Source organism: Rattus norvegicus, chromosome 6 (genome assembly GCF_021556685.1).
Source record: "Rattus norvegicus strain SHRSP/BbbUtx chromosome 6, alternate assembly SHRSP_T2T, whole genome shotgun sequence".
Lineage (NCBI taxonomy): Eukaryota > Metazoa > Chordata > Mammalia > Rodentia > Muridae > Rattus > Rattus norvegicus.
The window spans coordinates 100934083-100960809 of NC_141539.1; the positions used below are offsets into that span (position 1 = coordinate 100934083).

Genomic DNA, 26727 nt, shown 5'->3' on the forward strand with positions numbered 1-26727 from the left:
GTCTCATCCTTAGAGCCACAGTGAACACACACAATTGAGGAAAAAACATCAGACAATAGCTCTCTGCTCTGTCACCTCCCAGTGGATTGGTACAGGGATGGAGAGAGGGGAGTGCAAGAAAAGTGATCTTAGTTCATTCTTTTATGACAAACTCATGAATCTATGAGAGCATTAATACAATAGCCCGAGAGCAAAGCCCTCCAACCTACTTACTTCTTGCACATCTCACTCCTAGTGGGAATCAAGTTCCATGACGGAACATTTGGGCTGTGGCAAGTAGATGTCGCCAGCTTGTCAAAAAGATTCTTGTCCTTTGTGTTCCCTGAAGAATCTGGATGCTCTTGACTTCACCCCTTCCTACTTAATAGATGGTATTAAAGGCAGGTGTGGTGGTGCCCACCTTCAGCCTCAGCATTTGCAGGCTGAGGCAAGGGATCTCTGTGAATTCCAGGACAGCCTGGTCTACATTGTAAGATACACACACACACACACACACACACACACACACACACACACACACACACACATCTTTTTCTAGTGAGATATTCTCTCTCTCTAGTGAGATATTCTCTCTCTCACACACATATATATAATATATTAAATACATAAATACGTATTTAATATACAATATATATTATTTAATCTTGCCCTTTATTTTTAAATTTATTCTTTTCTCATATAATTCATCCTGACCCCATTTTCTCTTACCGCTACTCCTGCCAGTTTCCCACCTCCACCTCCCTCTTCCCCAGATCCACTCCTCCTCCTTCTTCCTTCAGAAAAGAGCAGGCCTCCCAGGTATAGCAACCAAAGACAGCATGATAAGATACACTAAGACTAGGTACAAACCCTCATATCAGGGCTGAGTGAGGCACCCTAGTAGAAGGAAAAGGGTTCTAAGAGCAGGCAAAAGATTCAGAGATACCCTCAACTCCCACAGCTCAGAGTCCCACAGAAAATACCTGAGCTATCAACCATAACATATGTGCAGAGGACCTCACGCAGACCCATGCAGGCTCCATGAGTCCTGCTTCAGTCTCTGTGAGCCCCCATGTGCTCTGATTAGTTCTGTGGGCCTTGTTCTCCTGGTGTCCTCAACACCCAGGCCTGTACAATTCTCCCTCCCTCTTTTCTACTGGGTTTCCCAAGCTCCAAGGGGAGGGGCCCGATGGAGATCTCCATTTATTAACCTTGTTCCTATATGTAATAATTTATATAAGTTTTAAAATGTATTCTGGATAGAAGTCTTTTGTTGGGATGTGTAAATTAGAAATAGCTTCTCAGACCTTGTAGCTTGCCTTGTAATCTTTTAATAGCAGACAGGTATCATTTTAATGTAGTTTGAATATGTTAATGTTTTACTTTTATGGGTATTACTTTTTACACCTCGATGAGGCATGCCTGCAATGCCAGCACTGAACTGAGGAGACTGAGGCAGGAGGATTATGACTTTATGACCATCCAGGGCTACATCATGATACCCTGTCTGAAAAAATTAGGAAGAAAATGAAAACAAAGCAAATGTTCTGTTGGACAGGACTGTACTAGAAAGCCGCATAAGAAAATATTTTGGGGATATTGGCATGGGGCAGGACTTCCCGTTTTTCACCTATGCCAGGATTCTGATCCTATTACTATTCTGTAGAACATTCTGGTTGTATGCATACACGTTGCTGGGAGCCAGGTGAGGCGGCACCTACAGTCCTAGCAATCAGGAGCGAGGAAATTAATCAGCGGTTCAAAGCCATTTTTAGGTCCATAGTCACCCAGCTCTGTCTCGAAGATAAATAAAAATGATATTAAAGAAAACACATGGCGTTGGGGATGAAACCTACAATCTCCACATGCAAGTCCAGAGTTTTCCTACTGAGTCAGACCTCCAGTCTCCAATTGAATTTCCTCTGCTGAAGGAAACATTCCATCACTGCACTGTACAAAGTAGCAGATGCTAATCACTGTGAGCCTTCACCATCCCAAGTGCCCCAGGCTCTCTCTACCACTGAGCCACGCCCCCGGCTCTGTTGTAAGTCTTTGGAAAACAATGCTGGCTCGGCCATCGGCCATCGTATGCTCCTCGTCTGTCCAAACAATGCTTGCCAGGTCCTTTGGTCGTGGTGTTGGCTGCGTCTGTTGTCCTTGTACTGTTTCCATGGAGTCTCACTATGTGGCCCAGGCTGCTCTTAGGTGGTTCTGCACGACCCTCATGCCTTGGCTTCTTAAGTCCCGACACTTCAGGTGCAGCATATGTATCAATACTGATTCTATTCTGCTGATTATAGAGAGAAGCGTTAAATATTTCTATGGTTACTGACGCATCTTTTAAGTTTTCAGTAGATATTATGTTGTCCAAAATGTTCAGATCAGTTTGCGTGTTTATCAGCACATAAATCAACTTGCAGTTTTCAGACTTCCACCGTCCCTGGAGGAAAACTTTTCACCTGAGTTATACGCAGACCCTGTTCTTCTCTGTGTATATTTAGATTTTTACAACTGCTTTTTTTTTGGTTCTTTTTTTCGGAACTGGGGACCGAACCCAGGGCCTTGCGCTTCCTAGGCAAGCGCTCTACCACTGAGCTATATCCCCAACCCCTACAACTGCTTTTTTATGCTCCTTAATTTTTCTTTTTTCCTTGGCGTGTGTATTGCACGTGTCTCTGTGTGGGTATGTGTGTACGTGAGTGCGGGTCCTTTCCAGGATCTGAAGAGGGCGTTGGACTTCTTGGAGCTGAAGTTCTAGGTAGTTGGGAGCCACTTGGTATGTGTGTCGGGACAAAGTCAGAGTTCTGTGCAAGAGTCCAATGTGCCTTTAAGTGATGAGCCATCTCCCCAGCCCTGACATTTTATTTTCAAGTTCATTACTGTTTTACTTTTCTTAAATATATATATTTTAATTCATGTGTAATTTTGGGTGTTCGTGTGAGCATACACCATATGTGTCAGAAAGAGATGCAGGATTCCATCAAGCTGGAGTTACAGGCAATTGTGAGCAACCTGATGTGACTGCTAGGAACTGAATTCACATCCTCTGAAAGAACAGTAGGAAACTCTTAACCCTGAGCCATCTTTCCAGACCCCCCTCCTCCCCCCCTTCCCCTCCTCCTCTCCCTCCTCCTCTCCCTCCTCCTCTTCTCCCTCCTCTTCCTCCCCCTCCTCCTCTCCCTCCTCCTCTCCCTCCTCCTCTCCCTCCTCCTCTCCCTCCTCCTCCTCTTCCTCCTCCTCCTCTTCCTCCTCCTCCTCCTCCTCTTCCTCCTCCTCCTTCTGTAAGTTTAATTTGTGTGAGTGTGTGAGAGAAAAGAAAGGGAGAGAATGTGTGTGTGAGATGCGAGTGCAGATGTGTGGAAGGGCCAGGGGCATCAGATTCCCCTAGAGCTGCAGTTACAGGTCACTGTGAGATGCTCTACATGGCTAGGGGAACTGGGAACCCAACTAACGTCCTTTGCAAGAGCAGCACTCACTTTTAACTGCTGAGCCATTTCTCTCACACTTTTCATGTTCTTTTTAAGAAAGGTTTTATGTATGGGGGTTAGAGAGATGGCTCAGTGTTTAGTATCACTTACTCCTTGCAGAGGACCTGGATTCGGTTCCCAGAACCCACATGGGCATTGGTAACTCCAGTACCATGTGATCTGATACTCTCTTCTGGCTGTTGTGAGCACCACACACACATGTGGTAAACATACATACATACATACATACATACATACATACACACACATATAAGCAAAACATTCGTGCACATAAATAAATCAAAAGGGATTTCTTTATTATTAACATGCATCTGTGTGTGTGTGTGTGTGTGTGTGTGTGTGTGTGTGTGTGTGTGTACCATGACATGCAAATGGAGGTCAACAGAGTTTATGGAGTTGCTTCTCTCCTTCTGTCTTTACTCTGGTTCTGGGAACTGAACTCAAGTGTTCAGGCTTATGTAGCACCTTTTTCTTGCGTTTCTTGCAAAACCATTTTTCTGGCCCATGTTTTTTGTGTTCTTAATGGTAATTTTATTCTCACTTTGAGGGGTTACCTGTCGTGTGCCTGCCTATCCTCTGTTTTTTTTGTACTTGTGTTTGTTCTCAGTAGGTTGAAATGGGAGGGGCCGCATTCCAGTCGGTCTATTCTCAAAAGGTGCTTGACTAGAAGGCTCTCCTGGTTCTTCTCAGTTTAACCCAGCATTGCTGGTAGTGCATTTAGGGGATGAATGGATGCCTGCTTCTGTTGGATGCCATTCCTGAGTCAGGTGTTACACACACACACACACACACACACACACACACACACACACACCGTCCAGACCTAAGGAAAGCCAAATTGTAGTCCCAAATGTCAAATGCGGACTCAGTCATATTTAGAGCCCATTTCACCCAGAATCCTTTGTCAGTGATAAGGAATGCTTCTTCGGTGCTTCTCACGGGCAGCCTGTGTGAACGTGCCTGTGAACAATTGTGCTTTCCACAGATTGAGAAGCTTGCTCAGGCCCTGTCTTGCGATTACAATCAGCCTTCACCGGAGGTTGTGAGTGTGGCTGACTCATCTCCTACCTCAAGTCCTCCCGCTAAGAAGTGCTCCAAAGCCCAAGCCCAAGCAAGATGGCAGTGGTCCGCCAAGAAGGCTCTTCTTCAGTGGGCCCAGGAGCAGTGTGCCGGGTAAGTAGTGCTGTGCCCATCCATCCACACAGCCTCATGGACTTAGCTAGTACTGGTTTGAGAGATGGCAGCTATACCCTGGTTGCTGGGTTTCCATAGTTTATTGCTGTGGGCAGATAAAGCAATATTTAAGTTCCCTGACCCCTTTCCTTTTTGAGATGGGGGGTCTTACTGTGTTGCTCTGGCCGTCCACAAACTCACACTCATCTCCCCCTGCTTCCTATATGCTGGGAATAAAGGCACACACCGCCAGGCATTAAATACCCTTTTTAGGCACAGTTCTCCCGTGCATCTAGACAGCGGCTTTCGGGCAAGAGTCTTACCTACTTATGCTAGTTACTAATCTTGTTGCCGTGGCAAAATAACAGAAAGAGGCAACGTGTGCCTCCTTATGGGTTTCTCTGACCCCATTATGGGAGCACGGTTCATCAGGGCAGGGAAGGTATGTCGGCAGGAGCATGAGGAGGCCATCACAGGAACATCCGTCACAGCGCAGCCACAGTTAGCAACAGAAAACAATGCGTCTTTGTGCTAAGTTCGTCTTCTTCATTCAGGTCAGAGCCCATGTACTCCCTCACAGACCTGCCCAGAGACCCCGTCTTCCACGGTGACTCTAAATCCCATCAAGTTGACAGTCATGGTTAACGATCACACCAGCATAAGCTCTTTGAAAGTCAGACCATGTCTTTTTAAAAATTAAAAAAAAAAAACCCTACTATTATTGTCATCATGTGTGTGAGTGGGGCACAGGCATGCCATGGCCTGCTGGGGGAGATCAGGCGTAACTGTGTGGACTTGGTTTTCTCCTTCCCCTTTGGTGGGTTCTGGGGATCGAACTTGGGCTGCCAGGCTTTCGTGGTAACCTCTTTCCTTCCTGAGCCATTTCACCAAACGGAGATGAGTGAGTAGTGAATGGAGGTGAAGGCGTGATTGGCTAACTGATATGCAGAGCATCATGGTGTGGTCTGTTTTTACAATTAGCCTTCATTTCTTAAAGTCAGCATTGTTTTCTGATTGATCCTAAAGGGACTCGAGAAGATATATTTTTATCTTTTAAAATGTACTTATTTACTATTCCTGTGTATATGGCACGCATGAGGAGGTCGGAGGACAACTTTGTGGAGCTGATTCTCTCCTTCTACTGTTGTGTGGATCCTGAGGATTGAACCCGGGCCACCAGACTTACATGTCAAGTTCTTTACCGTCATAGAGTAGCCTTTATTTAATTCTCAGAGTTAAGTTTTAGTTACCATAAAATACAGTGGAAATATTTTGATGTTTTGGTTTTTTTTTTAAACAACAGTCTGTATCACATCCTTTTGCACAGGTTGGGGTCTGTCAGTGTGACAGATTTTAAGTCAAGCTGGAGAAATGGATTGGCTTTTTTGGCTGTCATTCATTCCTTGAGACCAGACCTTATTGACATGGACAGCGTGAGGCACAGATCCAACCAAGACAATCTGAAAGAGGCCTTCAGGATCGCAGAACATGAGCTGAAGATCCCCAAATTGTTGGAACCCGAAGGTAGATAGTCTTCTTTTTTTTGAAATCTCCTTGTCCAGCATGAGGTTGAGTTGAAGCTGCACCTGTGCTTCACACCTGTGCACTTCACACCTGTGCACTTCACACCTGTGCACCTCACACCTGTGCACCTCACACCTGTGCACCTCACACCTGTGCGCCTCACACCTGTGCACCTCACACCTGTGCGCCTCACACCTGCACACTTTATACCGGTGTACTTCTCACCTGTGTATTTCACACTTGTGCATTTCACACCGAGTTAGCATCACACCAGTTTATTTTCCTGCAGGAAGACTTAGCTCTTAGTTGAATTTCATGGAATTAGGACTTTGCAACAATGACCTGACTTTAGTCATGGAGTGAGTGAAGTCACAGCTGAATGTAAGCCATGCCTTTATGGGGAATAATCTGAGCCCCTGTCTTAACTTCCTTCTGGTATATTCTGTATCGTGTTTTTGATTCTGTTCTTCCTGAGCTACAGCTCTCCCGCAAAATTATCTTGGTCTTTTACACTTGTTTATGTGTCTCCCTGTTCCAGATCCTCCTGTGGTTGACGGAGAGCAGTGATTGCTGCTTTCCTGATCTCATGTGGCTGGCCACATTTTGGCATTCTTTCTGCTCAATCTCTGTGTTTGATTATTAACAAGAAAATTCTAAGATGCCAACATTAACTTCATAGGATTATTAAAATAATTTCTTTCTGAAGAACACTCCCATGTGGGTTGTATTGCTTCTCAAATATTCCAGTGCGTATTTATTACAATATTAATGTTGGTTTGGGAAACAAATTTAGAAGAATCTTTGAATTTGAACAAGTTCTGGGCTAGTCATATCTACAATGTGAGGGCCTGTCTTAAAAGAAAAAAGAAGGAAGCAGGGAAAGGAAGGAAGGAAGGGAGGGAGGAAGGAAGGGAAGGAGGAAGAGAAGGAGGGATGGAGGGAGGGAGGGAGGGAGGAAGGGAGGGAGGGAGGGAGGGAGGAAGGAAGGGAGGGAGGGAGGGAGGAAGGAAGGGAGGGAGGAAGGAAGGGAGGGAGGGAGGAAGGGAGGGAGGAAGGAAGGGAGGGAGGGAGGGAGGAAGGGAGGGAGGAAGGGAGGAAGGGAGGGAGGAAGGGAGGGAGGGAGGGAGGGAGGGAGGAAGGAAGGGAGGAAGGGAGGGAGGGAGGGAGGTAAGTACTCGAGGTTAGCAAGATTGCTCAGTGGATAAAGGTATTTGCTGCCAAGTCTGATGACCTAGTTCAGTGCCTGTCACTCACGTGGTAGGAGAGAACCATCTCTCCCGAGTTGTCCTTTGACCTCCACATGTGTGCTATCATGTGTGCCTCTCCTCAGACAAATAAATGAGTGCCAAAAGTCAAGTTATAAGAGTGGTGTCAAGGATTAGTGAAGAGTGCACTGATCCAGCAGATGCGACTTGTAGTTCTAGCTCCTGTGCAGGATCTGTGCCCACCTCTTCAAACACATGCACTAAGACTTGTTTATTATAAATTTGATCTCCGTAAAGCTCGTGTGGCACACAACTAATAAATAACGTAAGAATATGCTATATTTTACTGTGAAGTCAGAATAGACCGAGATCGCTGTTTCTGAATTTTACCACACTCTTGTCTATCAATTTATAAGCTTCCAGTTGCAGATCTAGAAGGGTAATGATTGAATATCAGTTGGAATTTTCTTTATGTTAATAGGTAGGAGGGGTAGCAAGTATATGGGGATCCCACTTGCTCTTTGGCGGTATGAATTATTTTTTTCCTGAATCAAATGCTAGGTTTTTTTTTTAAAATGTTAATTGCAACATGACAGCTCTAGATAGGACATATTTTAGTACCTTTTTTTCTATTATCAACTGCCCCAGTGGGTTTTGTAGAAGTCACTGAAAGGACAAATCAAGTGCTGACATTTGTCCCTGTGTGGTGTAAATACAAGCAGCAGGGTGGTTTAGTGACTGTCGTCGATCATGGAACAGAGTGGTAAGATGGTGGCTCCGCCCTTCCCTCATTCAGATATTCACGAGTGTTGGTGCACACCTGTGGTCCCAGGACTTAGGAAGTTGAGGCAGGAGAATCAGCTGAGACCAGCCTGGGCTAACTAATGAGGCCCTGTTAGAAAATATATTAAAAAATACAAATAAAGATTTAGTGCAATTCTGTAAAACGCAAATAATAGCAAAAAACGAAGCCCTTGCATTGGGAAGGGATAAATCTCAGTATTTATTACCTCATTTTTAAGGAAATTACTTTTCTTATATGCGACACAAATACTGGTCCACTGAAGTCAAGTTTATTCGTTCTGTGTACGAGTAAATAAACTGAATGTTCTGAATGAGCATGGATACTTTTGGGAATGGTTTACTGTACAGATGCCTCGACCAGTGTACCAGGAATCAGTCACACTTGCCCGGTGTTCCCCAGTGCACCATGTCCCCAGAGAGAGAGAAATGCTTTCATTTTCTTCTCTCGACCCCTCGGATTGCTGTGTCGTCCCATAAACAACACCCAGGGCGATGCTGTGTTTTTTATGATGATGCTGATCGTGCAATGCCAGCATTCCAGCTACTTCCCATCTGACTTTAAAGCTAAGTTCTGAACTTCTGCCAGGAGGATGAGCAGAGTGCAGGGCTGGTCCATGACTTTGATTAATTCAAGAGCCTCTGAACCCATTGGCCGTCCTCTTCTTGATAACTAATTGTGGGAAGCCTCTCCTACAGCTGATGGATGCTGTGGTATGTCTTGCAGATGTAGATGTCGTGAATCCCGATGAAAAGTCTATCATGACTTACGTGGCGCAGTTCCTGAAGTATTCGAAGGACGCACCTGGCCCTGGAGGTTCATCACAGGTATGTCTTCAGTATTCAGTTTCTTTTGTACACTAGGTTTGATTTAAAAACAAAACAAAACAAAACAAACAAACAAACAAAAACCCCTGAAATTTAAATTGCACATACAACTTAAATGTGCAATTCATGACTGGCCGTGGTGGCACATGCCTTTAATCCCAGTAGTCAGGAGGCAGAGACTGGTAGAACTCATAGGCCAGCCTGGTCTACAGAGCGAGTTCCAGAACAGCCAGAGAAGCTTCGTCTTGAAAAAACAAACAGGGGCTGGAGAGATGGCTCAGAGGTAAAGAGCCCTGACTGCTCTCCCAGAGGTCCTGAGTTCAATTCCTCGCAACCTCAGGGTGCCTCATAGGCATCCATAGTGAGATCTGGTGCCCTCTTCTGGCCTGCCGGCATACGTGTAGGTAGAACACTGTACACATAGTAAATAAGAAAATCTTGAAAAAAAGAAAAAACAAACAAACATGCAACTCATTCAAGTATGTAAAACACACATGGAATCATAGTTTCAATATCTATTCTTTTTTTTTTTTTTTTTTTTTTGGAGCTGGGGACCGAACCCAGGGCCTTGCGCTTCCTAGGTAAGCGCTCTACCACTGAGCTAAATCCCCAGCAGTTTCAATATCTATAATGTCCCATTATGCCTCTTTTCTAGGAGGAATCCAGGAAAGTAATGTGTGAATTTCTTTCATCGTAATTTGTTTTGTCTGGGTTTTTTTTTTTTTTTGTTTGTTTTTGTTTTTGTGTGCATGTGATGGCTCGTCAAGTTCTGCCTAGTTAATTCCCGATAGGTATTGCATTAGTCCTATGTTAGGAAGGCAAATATCATGGATAGCAACTTTAAAAGAGAAACATTTACTTTAGCTCCTAGTTTGAGAGGTTGGTTCATAGCCAGCCAGCATCAGTCATCATAATGGACAATGTATGAAAGAACCAGGGAAGTACAGATGAGAAAGAGACTAGGGTTCAGTGCTCCCCTTTTTGGGCTGTGCCGTCTGTGACCTAAAGCTTTGCACTGGTCCCGCCTTTTAGTTTCTTCCCATTGTGTGCTGCTGCTGCTCTCTCTGGTGTTTAAGCCTATGATTTCATCATTCCAGAGCCACACCATAGCCCGAATTTCACAGCTTAAGTTATGAATTAACTGCCTTTTGAATAACTTTAAGATTTATTTTTGTTTTGGGAGGGTAGGGTCTCTCTCTTTGTAGCCCTGGATGCCCTGGAACTCACTTTATAGACCAGGCTACCTTTTTGAGTGCCGAGGTTAACAGTGTGTGCCACCACACTTGACTATTTATTTGGTATTTTGTCTCTGCATGTCTGTCTGTGCCCCACATTCATGCAATGCACCTAATGGCCAGAAGAGGGCATTAGATCGCCTAGAACTGGAGGTAACAGACTTGTTCATAGCCACGTGGGTGCTGGGAAGAGGGCTACTAACCACCAGCCTTCCTTCCAGTCCTTTTGAACAATTTAGAGATAATAACATTTTGATCTATTGTAACTTGTATTTGTTTTACTGAAATAGTCATATACTATAAAATTAAGCTATTTAAAGTGCTCAGTTCAGTAGCTTTTAGGCATTCACATGATCGTGCAGCCATTGTCCTCCAGTTTAACATACTTGGCTATGCCTCCAACTGGCAGATTTTGTCCCTTTTTGCTCATAGCTTGGTGGGTATGGAACTGTTGGAATGGAATTGTGTCCTCCACATACAGGGAGGCATTGTGCACTGCTCTTGGCCTTTGCTTGTGGAGATTTCCTGGAACTGCTGCTAAGTGGCTTTTGATCACTCAGTTTACAACCACTGAGCTGAAAAGAAACTTATATGTCCATGAAGATAAACGAGTGGGGTGAATGGAGCAAAATCCTAGTAAAATCCACGTTATTTTACAACTTCTTTTAAATGGCTTTATCAAGCGTGTTTATGCACCTTTTTAACCCAGGCTGTCAGCAACATTGTTGCTGATTCTGGAGGTGACTCTCTGGGAGACACTAGGCTTAGAAATGTGCGGCTTGGGGTTGGGGATTTAGCTCAGTGGTAGAGCGCTTGTCTAGGAAGCGCAAGGCCCTGGGTTCGGTCCCCAGCTCCCAAAAAAAAAAAAAAAAAAAAGAAATGTGCGGCTTATTTCTGACTTGCTGAGAGGCTCCTCTTTCCTAAGTGATATTTATATAAAATTACATATTCAACTGACTATGAAATTGGGAACAAAAATATTAAGCTGCCTTTTTGTTTACTAGAGTAAGAAGGCAAGCGAAGGGGAAACGGTAACCTCTGGATTTAGTACCCTCCAGCTGTAAAATCTGCTTTCAGCTGTGAGCGATCCCACTGAAACTATCAGGGGAAAGGGCACCCCTCACTTCTATAGGACAGCACATCCTGAAACTGTGCTAGTGGGTTTGTTGTTTGTTTAATTTTAAGGTATTCACGGTATTGTTTTGGTGTGAATGTTTTTGGCAGTGAACCTGCTATAAAGTGATTTAGGAAGCTATCAAGATGGAGGGGAAGAATGCTTGGCGTTTGCTGAGCAAGCCTTTTGAACTTACTTCAACCTCTGAAACCCCTGTAGAGGTGGAAGGAGAGCACTGACTCCGTAGAGCTGTCTTCTGACCTCCATATTCTTGGCTTGCTGTGTGTGTGTGTGTGTCCGCCTCATCATCCATGATGATAAATAACATTAAAAATTTAAAAATGATCTATGATGATCTGAGAATACATATTGGTTTCCAAATCCCTGTGTGTGTGTGTGTGTGTGTGTGTGTGTGTGTGTGTGTGTGTATTATATTAAATGTAAGGTGAACCAGCAGAATTTCTCTTGGGCGTGCTGAGTCATTGGTATATAGAAACAATCCATTGCTCTTTTAAGTTGTCAATTTTATTGCTCATAGAAATCACTCATAGTTTAGATATGTGTGTGTGTGCATGCATGCATGCTTACGTGTGTGAATTACAGGCCAAGGTGAAGGATGCTGTGGTCTGGCTAACTCTGCAAGAGAAGAGATTACAGCAGATGCTGAAGGATTCAGAAAGTGAGACCTACTGTAACAATTACCATGTGAGTAGGACTTTTACTGCTTTGGGGAAGAGTGGCTAAGTATACTTTTAGAAAAATACCATGTTCTATTTCTGTGAAGAGACACCATGATCACAGCAACTCTTATAAAAGAAAACATTTAATTGGGCTGGCTTACAGTTCTGAGGTTTAGTCCATCATCATCATGGCAGGAAGCCTGGCGGCATGCAAGTGGACATGGGGTTGGAGACGTAGTTGAGAGTTCAACATCCAGACAGCAGGAAGACTGAGATGCACTTCCTCTAACAAGGCCACACCTCCTAAAAGTACCACAACCTGGGGGAGGCATTTTCATTCCTACTACCACAAGTACACTTCAGAAAACTCGTAAGAGAGTATTTACTATTAAACAACCCCAGACTTGGTACTGAATTCTAGGACAGGGCCTCTGAAGCCTTCATGGATGCCTTTGTTAAATACAGGTTTAGAGTCAGGAGTTCCGGCCAGGGCCCCAGATCCCATGCTGCTGATATGGTTCTTGATACTGCTGGTCCACAGAGTAGTTTGAGCTATAGGGCTCTATAGCAAGGGATGCCAAACTGTCGCCCCTGGCCCTGGCCCTGGCCCTGGACTCCTCCTTTTGCAGAGAAAACAACATCAGAATAGCACTGTGCTCACTGATGTACTCTTCGTGGTTATCTCCATGCTATCCCTGGACCTAAGCTGTTGGGAGAGAGGCCAAATGGTCCACGAGGCCTAAGATTTATCATCTTGCCCCCTGTAGTGTTCTTCAGTCCCCATTTTTGAGTAGGCCATTCCCTCATCGTGAATATTGAAGGGAAGGGGAAAAGCCAGGTTATCAATTGCACTTCTCAGAAGTATAGTACAGGGTTTCATCCAGGGTCCTGTGTAAGTAGTGATGTTATCCCTGAACTCTGACCATTCGAGTGGAGCACCCTGGCTGACAAGTCTTTTACACACAGCAAGTCTGGCTGAACTTGGTGGTGTTAATTGAGTTTCCACACATGAAGACATTGAGGTCTAGAGGGACCAAATGACTTCTTCGAATGTATACAGTGTCTCACAAGTAGAGTGTGGCTTTAAGGTTCTCTGGTCTTTTTGCATTTTGTTGAGTTTCCAGGACCTGTTAGTTATTAACTGTTCAATCCTTGAGGGAGCCAAGGAAGTGTTCTGAGACCCCATTGTCTGTGTAATTTTGTGCCTCCCACCAGTTTTCAGTCCTGAATAAGGATGATATTGTCTTATGCTAGTGCAGCTCTTAGCACTTTCTGGGCCTCCATTGCCCTGAGGGAGCTGGGTGAATCAGCCTTTCCAAATCCAACACCCAATGGATCATGTGACTTGTGGACTCTGCCATCCTGCTTGGCGCAAAGTCTGCAGGGGAGGAAGGTACCAAAAACTCTTCTCAGCATAGGATCTGTAGGATCTATGCGCTTCTTCCTCAAGGCCCACATCTGAGATGGGAGAAATGCTCACTGTAAAGTGGGTGTACCTCGTTCCCACCACGCCTCTGATCTAGAAATGTGTCACAGACTCATGTGTCTTCAATAAAAAGATTTTTGAAGTTATTAATGGTCAGAGATAAATTATTTGCTATTTGTTTACTTTGTATCCATTTACTTATCTGTTTATTTTCAAGGCTAGGTAATACTAATTTCTTCACCCCGCCTTTGAATTCTTGAGTTTGAATAATTTTTTTCTCAGTCTCTCACACATCTGGGACTGTAAGGGTCCCTACCACCACGCTCAGCTTCTATTAAGCATGAATAGGAATATTAATAATGATTGTATAATGTGTTAACACAGAATTGTAGCTCTGAAACACTAATATTCATACAAGTGCAAACCAAGAAAAACTTGGTTCTGGAATTCTGAGCGCAGGCAGAAGGGGATTATTAGTGTGGACAAAGTGCGTTAGGAAGAGTTGGATCACCCCTGCTAGTCATAAGACACTTTGAAAATCATCTCGTGTCTCAGATGTGTATGCCATGCATTTGGGAAGCTGAGACAGGAGGATTGCTGTAAGTCCGAGGCCAGCTTTGGGTACATAGTTCCATTCCATACCAATTTGAGTGACAGAGTAAGACCCTGCCCACAAAAGCAAAGCCAGCGGCCATCATTTATACAGGAAATGGCAGGGCGGGCATTGTCTTGTCTGCTCTGGGATGGGCAGATTTTCACCCGTGGCATCATGAGTGATCTGATGTCTAGAGACAGTGTCTTTGCCACTCCCTTGCAGCAGAAGTCCCATAACTGACACCCGCAGGTCATTTTGCTGTTACTCAATTGATCAGATTGAAACAAGCAGGTCAGAGAGAAGAAACGGACGTCAGAGATTTTAACCTTTGCCCGAGCCAGACGTCGATATAACCTTTAGTTAGAGACCTTGAATGAGCAGGTGACATCTTACAAATGGATGGAGCGTTTCCAGGCTATCGTGCAATGCTCTTCTAATTTCAGAGCCTGCTATCATTTATGGAGTCACTGAACGAAGAACAGAAATCCTTCACGGACGTCCTGTCACCTCGAGAGAGGATGGAAGAGTGGAGTGAAGATGAGTTACAGCTGAGACAAGGCTGGACCAGCCTCACGCAGCAGGTGACTGTGTTACGCCACTTAGAACTCTTCCGGGGGCAGCTTTGTTAGGGGAGTCTTGACCGTGGACTCCCATCAGGAATTCTCTAGGAGGCAGGATCGATGCTTCGTCTGAGCATAGGATCACGCTTTGCCCCTCCCCCCATAATGTTATTTATATAGAAGTTTAATTTTAAGGGAAGTTCGTGGCATTCTGCTCAAATACAAGATTATCCAAAGTTACATTGGCCATCGATTCTTGGTTGACCATTGTGGATGAGGTAGCATTTCCTATTGGAGGTGATCAATGTTTGGGGGAACCGTAGCCTCTTCCCTCCCATCACTTGTCAGGATTGATACCTGCCTGACAAGCTATATGGACAATCTGGGAACACGTGTAGGATGATGGTGTTTGTGACTGTCATACACATCTATGCTTTTCATCCTCTTGATTACTAAGATTTGGTTTGTGGTCCAGCACACGCCGTGTATGCTGTATTCTTGTAGTCTTCGGCAATCTTGTATGATACTAATATCAGTTAAGGCAAGGTGGCTAATACTCATGTCCATCCTCTCTGAGTCTTGACTGGCTTTCGTCTCGTTCTATAGCTGCTGAAGGGAAGTTTAAAAATCTGTGGAAACCCCTCTTCAATTCTGTCAAGTTCTGCTTTGTGCATTTAAAAACTTTATTCAGTGTGTAATAGATTCGTGAGAGTCATACCTCTCTGATGAACTGACACTTTCTGAAATATCTCACTAAATATACTAGTAATATTTGGTGAGGCTGTTTGGCTTGGTGTCTGCTTCATCTAGTATGAATGTCATGTTCTGACCTTGTTATTCTGATGCTTTTGAATTAGACATTTCCCCCTCATTTATTTCAACCCATTTGAGTCTTTATAGTTTATCTACTAAAGACACACATGGGGCTGGAGAGATGGCTCAGTGGTTAAGAGCACTGACTGCTCTTCCAGGGGTCCTGAGTTCAATTCCCAGCAACCACATGGTGGCTCACAACCATCTGTAACGGGATCTGATGCCCTCTTCTGGTGTGTCTGAAGACAGCTACAGTGTACTCATAGACATAAATAAATAAATCTTTTTTTTAAAAAAAGACACACATGGATTTTTCTTTTATTTATTCTGACAATTCTGATCTTTTAATGGGAGTGTTTTGTACATTATACTTAATATAATTCTTCCTATCATTTAATTTGCATATATCATTTTCCTCTTTGGTTTGTGTGGTTTCCTCTGTTTTTGAATCTTTATTTTATAAAAAAAATCTGTTTTAGTATGTCTGTCAGTTTTGGGCTCTTTTGTTTATTAAGTGTCTAGTAATCGCTCTAAGAGTTATAATATACATTTTAAACTGTTTATAATTTAAATTTTAAGTTGTTCTTATTATACAACTATTTTTACATGCAACATCTGTTTTTCAAAAGTTCTTTTTAAAAAAATAAAATTTGTTTTACTATTATTTCTTTAATGCCTGCTTGTTTTCTAACAAGAGACAGACAATGTGTGGGTCCAGATGGAGGAGGAAATTGTAATCACAATGTATTGTATAAAAAGTCTATTTTTAAATTAGAAGAAAAATATGTGTTCTATTTTGAATTATGTGTGCACCCGTGTGTCTCAATTCGGGTATGTGCACACGAGAGCAGGTATCTGCAGAGGCCTCGGGATGTGTGTATGTATATGTGTGTGACACACACACACACACACACACACACACTCTGAGCAACTATGTCTTAAGGAATTTTTTTAATGTTTAATTTTATTTGTAATTGTGTGTGTGTGTGTGTGTGTGTCTGTGTGTGTGTGTGTGTGTGTGTCTGTGTGTGTGTGTTAGATATGTGCATGTGTCTGCAGGTGCCATGGAGGTCAGAAGAGCTGGAGTTATGGGTAGCTGTGAGTGACTCGACATGCATGCTGGGAACAGATCCGAACTCCTCTCCAAGAGGAGCAAGGTGCCTTAACCACTGACTCATCTCTCCAGCCTTCACTTTAAAGTATTTAAGAGAAAACTCCAGGCTTTCATGGTTACCTAGATAGTCACCATTACTATCTGGACAAGGTAGCCACACCTCTAATCCCAGAGCTTGGCAGAGGCAGTGAATCTCTGTGAGTTAGTTCAAGGCCAGCCTGGTCTACAAAGCAAGTTGTAGGCCAGCCAAAGTTTCACAAGGAGAACCTGTCACAAAAGAACAAGGGGGGAAAAGAATATTTGCAATTTTAATTCTTCTTATAGATTTTGAGCATTTCTTAACCCCCAACTCCCATAACTCCTTACCTGATAGCATATGTAACACAGTAACAGATTGGCTTCATTTCCTTGATCTCCAAATGAGTTTATTTTGCATTTTTAATTAAATTTTAAAAAAATATTTATTTATTTTATGTGAGTACACTGTAGCTGTCATCAGACACACCAGAAGAGGGCATCAGATCCCATTACAGATGGTGTGAGCCACCATGTGATTTCTGGGAATTGAACTCAGGTACCTTTGGGAGAGCAATCAGTGCTCTTAACTTTGGAGTCATCTCTCTAGTCCCTTAAGTTAATTTTATTTAACTAGTTATTATATTTAACTTACATATCTTATGATTTACTCATTTTAAATGGATAATGAATGGTTGTATGTCTGTCTGTGAATTTGTTGTGTGTTGCAAAGTGTATGTGTTTGTAGCATGTGCACATGAGTGGGCAGATGCATGAGCTTGTTTGGAGGCCAAAGAATATCTTTTTCTATTGCTTTCTGCTTTCCCGCCTCTGGTCTGTCTCTGAGCTAGAAGCTTGCCTTTTCTGCTCGGTTGACTTGCGAGAGGATGAGCTTTTGGGGTTTGCCTATGCTCTCTTCCAATGCTGGAGGTATAGGCCTGTGTAGCCATGCCCTTTTGTGGGGGTGCTGGGGGTTTGAATTTAGGTCCTCACGATGGTAGATCAAGTGCTCTTGCCCCACCAAACCCTCCTTTCCTCAGCACTGCTAATTTTAAAAATGAAAATTTTTATTTTTTTATGTTTATGTGTGTGTGTCTGTATCTCTCTCTGTGTATGTGTGTCTGTGTCTGTGTGTTTAAGCATGTGAGTGCAGTTCTCACAGAGTCCAGAAGACATCAGATTGCCTGGAGCCTGAGTGCAGACAGTAGTACCCCATCCTGTGTAAATGGTACTGGGAATCGAACTTGGGTCCTTTTCAAGAGCAGCCATGCCACCTCGCAAGCCCCCCACTAAATGATTTTTAAGTGAATTTATTGAGTTCGTTATAGATTCACTCATGTTAGTACGTTTACAGAGAGACGCTATAGCTCGCTTTTTCCGTCTAGGCGCTGCACAGAAGACATTTTTGGATCTCTGCTCACCAATCAGGAGTGACAGCCTATTTTTGCAATGTCTTTTCCAAATCTTTATTGTATGTTAGGCATGCATGGCTTCCCTGAGCCACTCCCTGAGATCTCTTCTTAGGTGGTACTAGTGCAGTCAAGGAATTTCACCAGCAGAGACTAGTGCCCAGTGCATTCTGGGAACCCCGCTGTTGTAAAATGGCGATTGTTCAATGATTGGCCTATGATAATATGAAAATCAGTGACGCTGTTGTCTGTGGAGTTCACACTGTTCCAGGCCACAGAGACCTGGCTTGACTTTTTTTTTTTTTTTTTTTTTCGGAGCTGGGGACCGAACCCAGGGCCTTTCGCTTCCTAGGCAAGTGCTCTACCACTGAGCTAAATCCCCAACCTGACTTTTTTTTTTTTTCCAGAACATTATTTGGAAAAATTACCTGAAATAATGAGAAAAAAACACAAAAAGAATTATTTCACAAGATTAAAAGCTCCAAGCTAATAGTATATTGGAAATCTATCTTTTAGTTAGGGCGCTCTGCAGATAATTTTCTTGGTGCAGTGAAATGAGACATTAATTTTAAACTTGCTAGGGCCATCAAGCTAATGCCATCCATACAGTTTTGGTTCCATAGTTTATGGATATAGGTATATTTTACTTATTTACTAATTTTAAAGTTAACATACCAAGTAATGGGTTTCATTATGGCATTTTCATATATGCACATAAGTTAGTAAGTTCTTTTCCCTTAAGCCTGCAATATCACCTGATTTTGACCTGGTAAGACCTTTCATACATTTTTCAGCCAAATTAAAAAAATAATCCTTTCAGAAAGGAAGTGTAGAATGAGTATGTGAGAGAGTGTGTGTGTGTGTGTGTGTGTGTGTGTGTGTGTGTGTTTGTGTTGTGTGTGTTCATTGTTTAAGAGTTACCTTCCTAGGAATGAAGGTAAATGTTGCCTCTGTCTTCTAAAAATTTTGATTTCACTAAAAATAGAGAGAGCTTTCATTTAGTTGTGCAAAGAATTATGGTTGAATTAGAACAGGGCTCCCTCAGCTTTTTTTCTTTTCTTAAAATCATTTTATGTAACTCAGGGCATACAGGAATATAAACATAGGCATGACAACCAAGCATTTACTAAATTACATAAATCGTAAGGAAATTTATGTTAGGAAGGTAAATGCACTTGCAGATAACCTGGTGACCTTACCTCCGTCCCCAGAACCTACATGGTAGAGGAGAACATGGGTTAAGATGAGATTTCCGAAGGAAAGAAGTGGGAGGGTCAGGTGGCACGTTGACGTGTGGTTAGAGGTAGTGAGACAGCAAGCTCTGTGTGTGTGTGTGTGTGTGTGTGTGTGTGTGTGTGTGTGTGTGTGTGTGTACGTATGAAGTGTGATTACAGTGAAGGAGAATTTCTGTTCATCTAGAAACCCTGACTAAAACCAGTCAAAGCACACATGACCATGTGGTATTTCAAGACAGTTCTCTCTGTGCGTGTCCCTGTTTGGAGGAGAACTTTAAATAGCTCCAATTTCCTCCATGCAACCTCATTTTCCCCCCTTGTGTCTGTTCCAACAGGTTTTAAACTAATTATATTCCTCCTCTGCAAGTAGTAAAATAATTTTTAGAACTAAGAAGTTTGCCCATTGATAAAATTCCTTTCATGAGTCAGCCTTGGCTTTCTGCGGCACAGTGAAGGAAGGGGCTGGGTGAGTACTGACGCTCCGACTTATTTCAGGTTGCTGAGTGGAAAGCCCAGCTGGATGACGCCTTGCCTTCACCGCTCAAAGAGATGGAAGCATGGCTAAAGGCTGTAGAGGGCCTTGTGGAAGAAGGGGTGCCAACCTCCCAGAATTACTCTGAAGCCAGGACTCTGATCCAAGGGAAAATATCTTTATTCAAGGTGGGAAAAGAAAGTCATGGAAAAATTAACCCTTTCTTAGGGTCTGTCCTTAGGGAAGACTATTCTAGGAAGAAGAGAATCAAATACGCTGGTGGCTGAAGGTGGTATGGGATCTCATGATGATGCCTGCTGCCATCCCAGCACCTGGGAGGTAGAGCAGGAGATTGGGGTTCAGGGTTATCCTTGGCTTTATAGTAAATCTGAGACCACCTGGGCCACATGAGACCCCGTGACACAAACAACCCCCAGTTAAATGGAGATGTTTTCACATTCACAGCTGTTGAGCTGTTCAAGACAGAAATCAGGGAAGGGAGAGCCCATCAACTCTAAAGCAGCTGTGACATCCGACCAAGGAACAACCCAAAAGATGCCAAGGGGAAGAAAGGGAGGGTGATTGGGTTCTCACTGCAAATGCATGGCAAATTTGGTTTGTGAGAGTTTGAGCAATTAATGTCTCTAGAGGCATGGAGACACTTTGGGAAAACAAAGGATTTTGCTAACAACTTGGCCAAAGACATTACCTACTGCCATGGGCAGTAGGAAAATGTCCCACCTAAAACCATTTGCGCTGAAATAATGGGTGTGAAAAATCTTCGGTAAAAAGGAAGAGATGAGAACCAGTCATTGTGGCTCATGCTTACAAGCATAGCACTCTGAAGGCTGAGACGGGAGCATTACCACAAGTTTAAGGCCAGTCTAGGAGCATAGTGAGGTCCAGGCCAGCAGAGGCCTGAACTATGACTCCATCTCAATCATTCGATCGATCCCTCAGGCTTTTTGACATTTTTTTGAAAACAGATATAACACAGGCCTGGCAGACTTTCCTTCCATTGCAGTATTTAGAGATAAACTGGATTTTCATGTTTCTAAATTTCTTTCAGAGTCTGATGGACAGCTTCGACTATCATTCGAATATTCTTTTGTCCTTTGAAAACAGAGCCGAGAAGAGTCTGCCACTTGTGCCTCCTGCTAAACTGGAGGAAATGACAAGACGGTTTGTAACAGTGCCATTCCACAAGCGTCCTGCCCAGGCTTAGCAAGAGCGTTGCTTGCAGACCACAAACATGGAGACTTGGAGATAATGTCTGACTTAGTTGTTTCTGTGTCTTGATAACCACACCTTCGTGGTTTTGCAATAGCAGCATAAGCGCACACACACATCCTGTGTCACTGAACGCTAGACTCCTATGGTGGGGCTTCGTCTTTCTCAGTGCACTCATTTCTCACGTTTGTAAACACAGACTCCTCACAGTTGCCTTGTCTGTGTCTCACCAGGATAGCAGACCAAGGCGGGGGGTATATAAGTGCATTTTTATAGAGTAAAATTAGGGATGGAGAGATGCTTCGCCAGTTATGAACCCTGGCTATGCAAATCATGAGGACCAGAGTTTAGATTCAAGCACCTGTGTAACTACCCTGGGGTTCTGTAGATGTCAAACACTTCAGCTCAGAGGGATTTTTCTGGCCTCTGTGTGCATAAGCATCTATACTCACATACTCATGTGCACACACAGTCGTGAAGACACACATAGACATAAATAAATAAAATAAATATATTTTTTAAAAAAATCTGTAAAATGTTATCAATGTAAGGGCTGGAGAGATGTCTCAGTGAGTAAGAGCACTTCCTACTCTGGCAGAGGACCCATGCTCAGTTCCCCAGGACTGTCCTGAGTGGCTCACAACCATCTGTAACTCCAGGGGATCTCTTTAGGCACCTGCATTCACACAGACAGATAATGCACGCATGCATGCATGCACCATATATACATTGATAAGTAATAACATAAAATCTTAAAAAAATATATTATTAGTATAAAAGTCATTTAACTGAGTGTTGTCTGCACTGTCTTCTGTTTTTCTTTTACTCATAAGCAGCTTTTGGCAATAGGAAGAGAATGTTATCCTTAATAGTGAAACTCTCTTTATATGTAAGCTTTAAACAATTGTAGCTACATCAAGTTACACAGAAGTTTTTAAAGTCTAAGATATTTTGTTTCTTAGGGTTTTCCTACAGGATTTCTCAATAAGGGAATAATTTCTTCAGAAATGTTCTGTTACATTTTTACCTTTACCTTAGAAATGTTACTTTATATCTTGCCAGAGTGTTTGTTTTACGTTATTCTAAGGGGGGAAAAGAGAGAAGGAAAGTCAGGTACACACAGACACACACACACACACATACACACACACACACACACACACACACACACACACGACACAGGGCTGGGGCACTCTTGAAGATACATTTGAGTTCTGCGTGTTTGAATAAATTAAATTACAGTATTTCTTTAAATGCCAAACAGACATTTCCGACACGTTGTCAATTCTAAAACCTGCCTGTTTTCCAGAATCAACAACGTTTTGGGTAAAAACTTCATCTCTCTTCTGGAGTTTCATGACTCTAAGTGCTCAGTTCTCGCTTTGCTTGATGAAGCGAAGGCCAAGTTGGATGTTTGGAACGGCGCTTATGGGAGCAAGGAGTCTGTGGTAGTCCTGCTGGAAGACTGGCATGTAAGCTGCTGCGGCCTGGGCCTGGGCATCGGCTTCCCTCTCCTGCCTCTGGATTAGCTCAGGAATTCTCCCTAGCTGGGCGGGCTTCGTTGTAGGGCTCATTAGCTTCAGTTTCCCTGGAGAAAAACATTAGTGGTGGTCAGAGAGGAGCTGGAGGAATGAGTAAGAAGACGAGGATGGCAGTGGTCAAGATGGAGCTAGGATGGCTAAGGCCTCCAAGATGGCTTAGCTGTGGTCTTTCCCCATACAAGTGTTTGCTTACGGTTTCTTCTTTTTCTGGATTTCTTGGCATATTTTCCAAAGTAAAATCTGTCCATATTTTTTTCCTCTCCTTCACAGAAATTTACTGGAGAGAGACAGTTCCTAGCTCAACTTGATACTGCTTTTCGAAAATGTGAAGAAATGTATAAGAGCTCGGGTAAAGTATCCTAGTTGCTTTTTAACGGGACAGCTATCATTTCAAGATGACGTTTGTTTTATTTCAGTGGTTTGGAGGTTAATGTTTTCATGTATGGTTTCCTTGGAAGATTCTTTTGCTTTTGCTATTGTTAGGGAACATGCTTGTTCGTCAGTCAATGCAAATCGTTTTCTTAATATTATTTATAAACAAAGACTGTTTTGTAAGACTAGTTTTGTTTGTTTGTTTTGCTGATGTAGCCAGAGAATGTGGGAGTATTAAAGAGGAGTATGTGACGCTGGGAAAGAATGTTCACAGGTGCAGACAACACATCCATGACACCAAGGCCACCCTGCAAAGAGTTCTGGCGAGCTGGGCCACTTATGAGGAAGACCTCTCCATAGTAAAGGCTTCTTTAGAGGCGACAAAGAAGGAACAAATTAAAGAGGTATTTTTTTTTTTTTTGGTTCTTTTTTTCGGAGCTGGGGACCGAACCCAGGGCCTTGTGCTTCCTAGGTAAGCGCTCTACCACTGAGCTAAATCCCCAGCCCCTAAAGAGGTATTTTTAAGTCAATGGCTCTGTCCCAGTTTTACGTTTCATTTTTGGCGACTGACTACATCCACCATTGAAGTTAGGGAATCCTCCTGCCTCTGCCTTCTGAGTTCTGGGATTAAAGGCATGCATTACCATGCCCAGCTAGGCTTACTTTTGTATTTCTTTTTGTTTGGAAGACCCCCATTTTGACTCTGGAGGTTGAGTGTCCACATAGGAGTAAATATATCTTCTAGAAAATTCTTCAAGATCTTGGCAAGAACTTAATTTTTCTCCTAATGTATTTGTCAGGGAGGATTTTCTTCACACGTGTTTATATAAATAATACAGCTTTAAGAAAACACATCGCCATCAAGAACCTGGAGACAGGTTCTTGGCTATATGATCTAGGCTGGCTTTAGAGTCAAGGCTCTCCTGTTTCCATGGAACTTTCTTACTGACAGGATTGAGAGACGTACTACCATGCCTACCTAATCACTGTTTTTAAGATTGCATTTCTGTTTAGTTAAAACCTTTTACCCTTACATCTTTCCTGAATTTTCCTCCCACAGAGGATCCCAGACTCATTTGATTAATAGAGGCCAATACATTTCTGGAATGGTTTTACTTAGTCTCTAGGCCAAGAATTATTTAACACGTCCCAATTTAAGTCATCTAGTTTCTAGTTCAGCAACTTAATAGCAGCAACTTAATAGGAGACAGATACTGCTGAGACCACTCGAGAGTTCAAAGGCTCTAACAAGATCGTCAAGGCAGAGGCTCAGGACTGTGTGCTCAAGATGGCAACTCATCTGCGGTGTGTATATTTTAGTATCAGATGTGCAGAAGGAATGTCAATATAATTATTATTTTTATATGAAATCTAGGAAATAGCACATGTTTCTGTCATTTGATTTCTTCATTGAAAGTGGACCAAGCTGGCCCTTCACACTGAGCACTGTCCCAGTGGAGGAGAATGACTTGGTGGACAGTGGGCTCTTGGTATGAATGAAGTGCAGGGAGCACAGGAGTGCACAGAGAGCACCTTAGGCTTAGAAAGTCCCCACGTCTCCTGTCACCTGTGCTGATCCTAAAAGTTCATACCACTGGTTTCCAATAGTTCTTCTGCCTTCCAGGGTCTGATATTAAAATAAACATAAACCTGGGGAAAGTCGCCATCTTGAATGTGACTCTAAAGGTGGCAGAGATCTTGAAAGAGACTTTTAATTTTAAAGGAGACTTAGTAGCATCTGTCACACAGACACTGTGCCAGCATTGCATATGTGGACTAGATGACTTAGGAAATTCTTGGCCTTGACGAAATGAAACCAGTATGAGGGCAACATTGCTTCTATTGAAACCATTAACACCGCAGTATGGCCTCTACTGATCAAATGATTCTGGGAACCTTTGTTAATTTATCAGGCGTGTAGAAAAGTTGACCAGGCACTTCTGAAGAGTCCAGAGCCAGGAGGACAGTGCCAGGCACCTGCCAGGCAGCAACCCAAGAAAGCAAGCTGGCGAGTTCTCTTAAGAAGGAAGTCAGTTTCTCCTCAAAGGCCTTTACACTCAGCCTTGTGGAGAGTGCACCTTAGCAGAGACTTATGGGTAATAGAAATACAGTTATAACATTTAAACATTTCCGTTACTTATCTGTTATGTAGGTTCCCATTGAGACCCTCTCTCAGTGGAATGCAAAATGCACTTCTCTGAATGAGGTGGGGAGTTTCCTAATCGACGTCAGCAGTAGAGAAGTTGGGTCATCTGTTTCTAAAGAACTGAGAAGGCTGAATAAAAGATGGAGAAAGTTCATCACGAAAACCCCACTCGTAAGTTCTGGTTTTATATCCCAGAAACAAGCTTTCTGGAGATATAATGTGTGGTCATACATGTGTAGCTTGTTGCCAGTTAGCAGATTCACAGCTTTAGAGCTGTCGGATATGGTCAGGTTTTGTTTTTTTTTTTCTTTTTTGAGTATATGCTATCTGTGCAAACCTCTTCATGCATGTAGGTGCGCGTGTGCGCGTGCGTGCTAGCTGGCCAGCAAACTCCAGTGATCCCGTCGGCAACTCCTCAGCCCCAGAATTACAAACGTGTCCCCCTCTACCTGGATGTTGGGGATCTGAGCTCACGCTGGCCTGGCTGTCAGTTTTCCTGATGATCTGCACCTATCGCTTCTGTCAATATTTCCTCTCCAACCTCCCAGCCCTCGATAAGCACCAGTCCATTTTCTTTGTTTATAGATTTGCTGTTTTGGACTTTTCTTATGAATAGAATCCTATGTGCTGCCTCACGACTGGCTTAATGCGCCCGCGGCACAGCGCTTTTCAGGTTCATGCCGAGTTTTGCGTAACTGCGTTTCGTTCCTTCTCACTGGAGGGTAGAAGTCTATCGTGGGACTATGCCAGGTTGTTTTTATCTACCGCCTGACACACATTTTGGCTCTTCTGGCTGTGTGGGCTATTAGAGCCACTGCAGTTATGAACATATGCATAAAGGTGTTTTTAATTTATTTGGGGTACATATATACTGAAGAAAACGTTTGATGTTTGGGCCTTTTCTAATATATGTCTGCATGTCAGTTCCTTTACCAAAAATGTAAACATTGCTTTACCTGTCCAAACTCCTTAAGAGCCTATACATGACCTTACTCATCTTTACGTTAATATTTATCATAAAACAGAATTATAATAAAATTTTTAAGTTAGTCTTTTACTTATTCATAACAGTTTCTTAGGTATTTTCAGTAGACATTCTTTGTGTGTTTCTGACGAACTGTTTGCATAGCTGATTTGCATACTTGATTTTCCTGCCTCCACCTTCCAAGTGCTGGGACTTCTGGTGTGCACCACCACACCTGGAATAATAAATACACATTTCACAACACTATTGTTAACTGATATATCTTAAAAGTATATTTAAAGGGTTGGGGATTTAGCTCAGTGGTAGAGCGCTTGCCTAGCAAGCGCAAGGCCCTGGGTTTGGTCCCCAGCTCCAGAAAAAAGAAAAGGAAAAAAAAAAGTATATTTAACTATATCTTTCCACTTACTGTTTTCGATACATATTATCAAAGAAGTAGAAACATGAGTGCTAAACTTACAAAATTAATTTGTATAGGAATTGAAACTGCCACTCATGAGAGTTCAAGACCAGCCCTCTGTGAACAGTTCTGGAACGAGTCTGTCTAAGGAGTCAGCTATGTCAGCAGAGCCTGGTAGAAGCCACGATGAGGACATAAAGGTAAGGCTGGTTCACTTGGCCCACACACAAAGGGATGATGTAGCTTTGTTACTTTTCCTCAGGAAAGGATGGTTAGAACAATGAGTAGGCATTGCTTGGTAACAGCCACAACAGAGTTGCTTTCGTCGGTCCACTCGTGGAGTCACTTCACGCCTGTCCACCCACTCTGTGCTTCTATGTCAATAAAAGT

At 43.0% G+C, this 26727-nt stretch overlaps 1 protein-coding gene across 16 annotated transcripts in view; it reads left to right on the plus strand.

Moving 5' to 3' along the window:
- The window catches only part of Syne2 (spectrin repeat containing nuclear envelope protein 2), a 311183-nt gene that overhangs the window by 73407 nt on the left and 211049 nt on the right, over positions 1-26727 (plus strand). For all 16 annotated transcript variants that reach the window (XR_015622059.1, XR_015622060.1, NM_001427326.1 and 13 more), the window contains 12 exon segments: positions 4453-4640; positions 5968-6164; positions 8898-8998; positions 11951-12052; positions 14492-14629; positions 19690-19854; positions 20736-20848; positions 22206-22368; positions 22708-22786; positions 23026-23213; positions 24962-25126; positions 26415-26537. Coding sequence is in view for 14 of the 16 variants with exons in the window: in NM_001427326.1 (NP_001414255.1) it covers positions 4453-4640; positions 5968-6164; positions 8898-8998; positions 11951-12052; positions 14492-14629; positions 19690-19854; positions 20736-20848; positions 22206-22368; positions 22708-22786; positions 23026-23213; positions 24962-25126; positions 26415-26537 (1722 nt within the window). In the remaining 2 variants the exon portion in view is untranslated.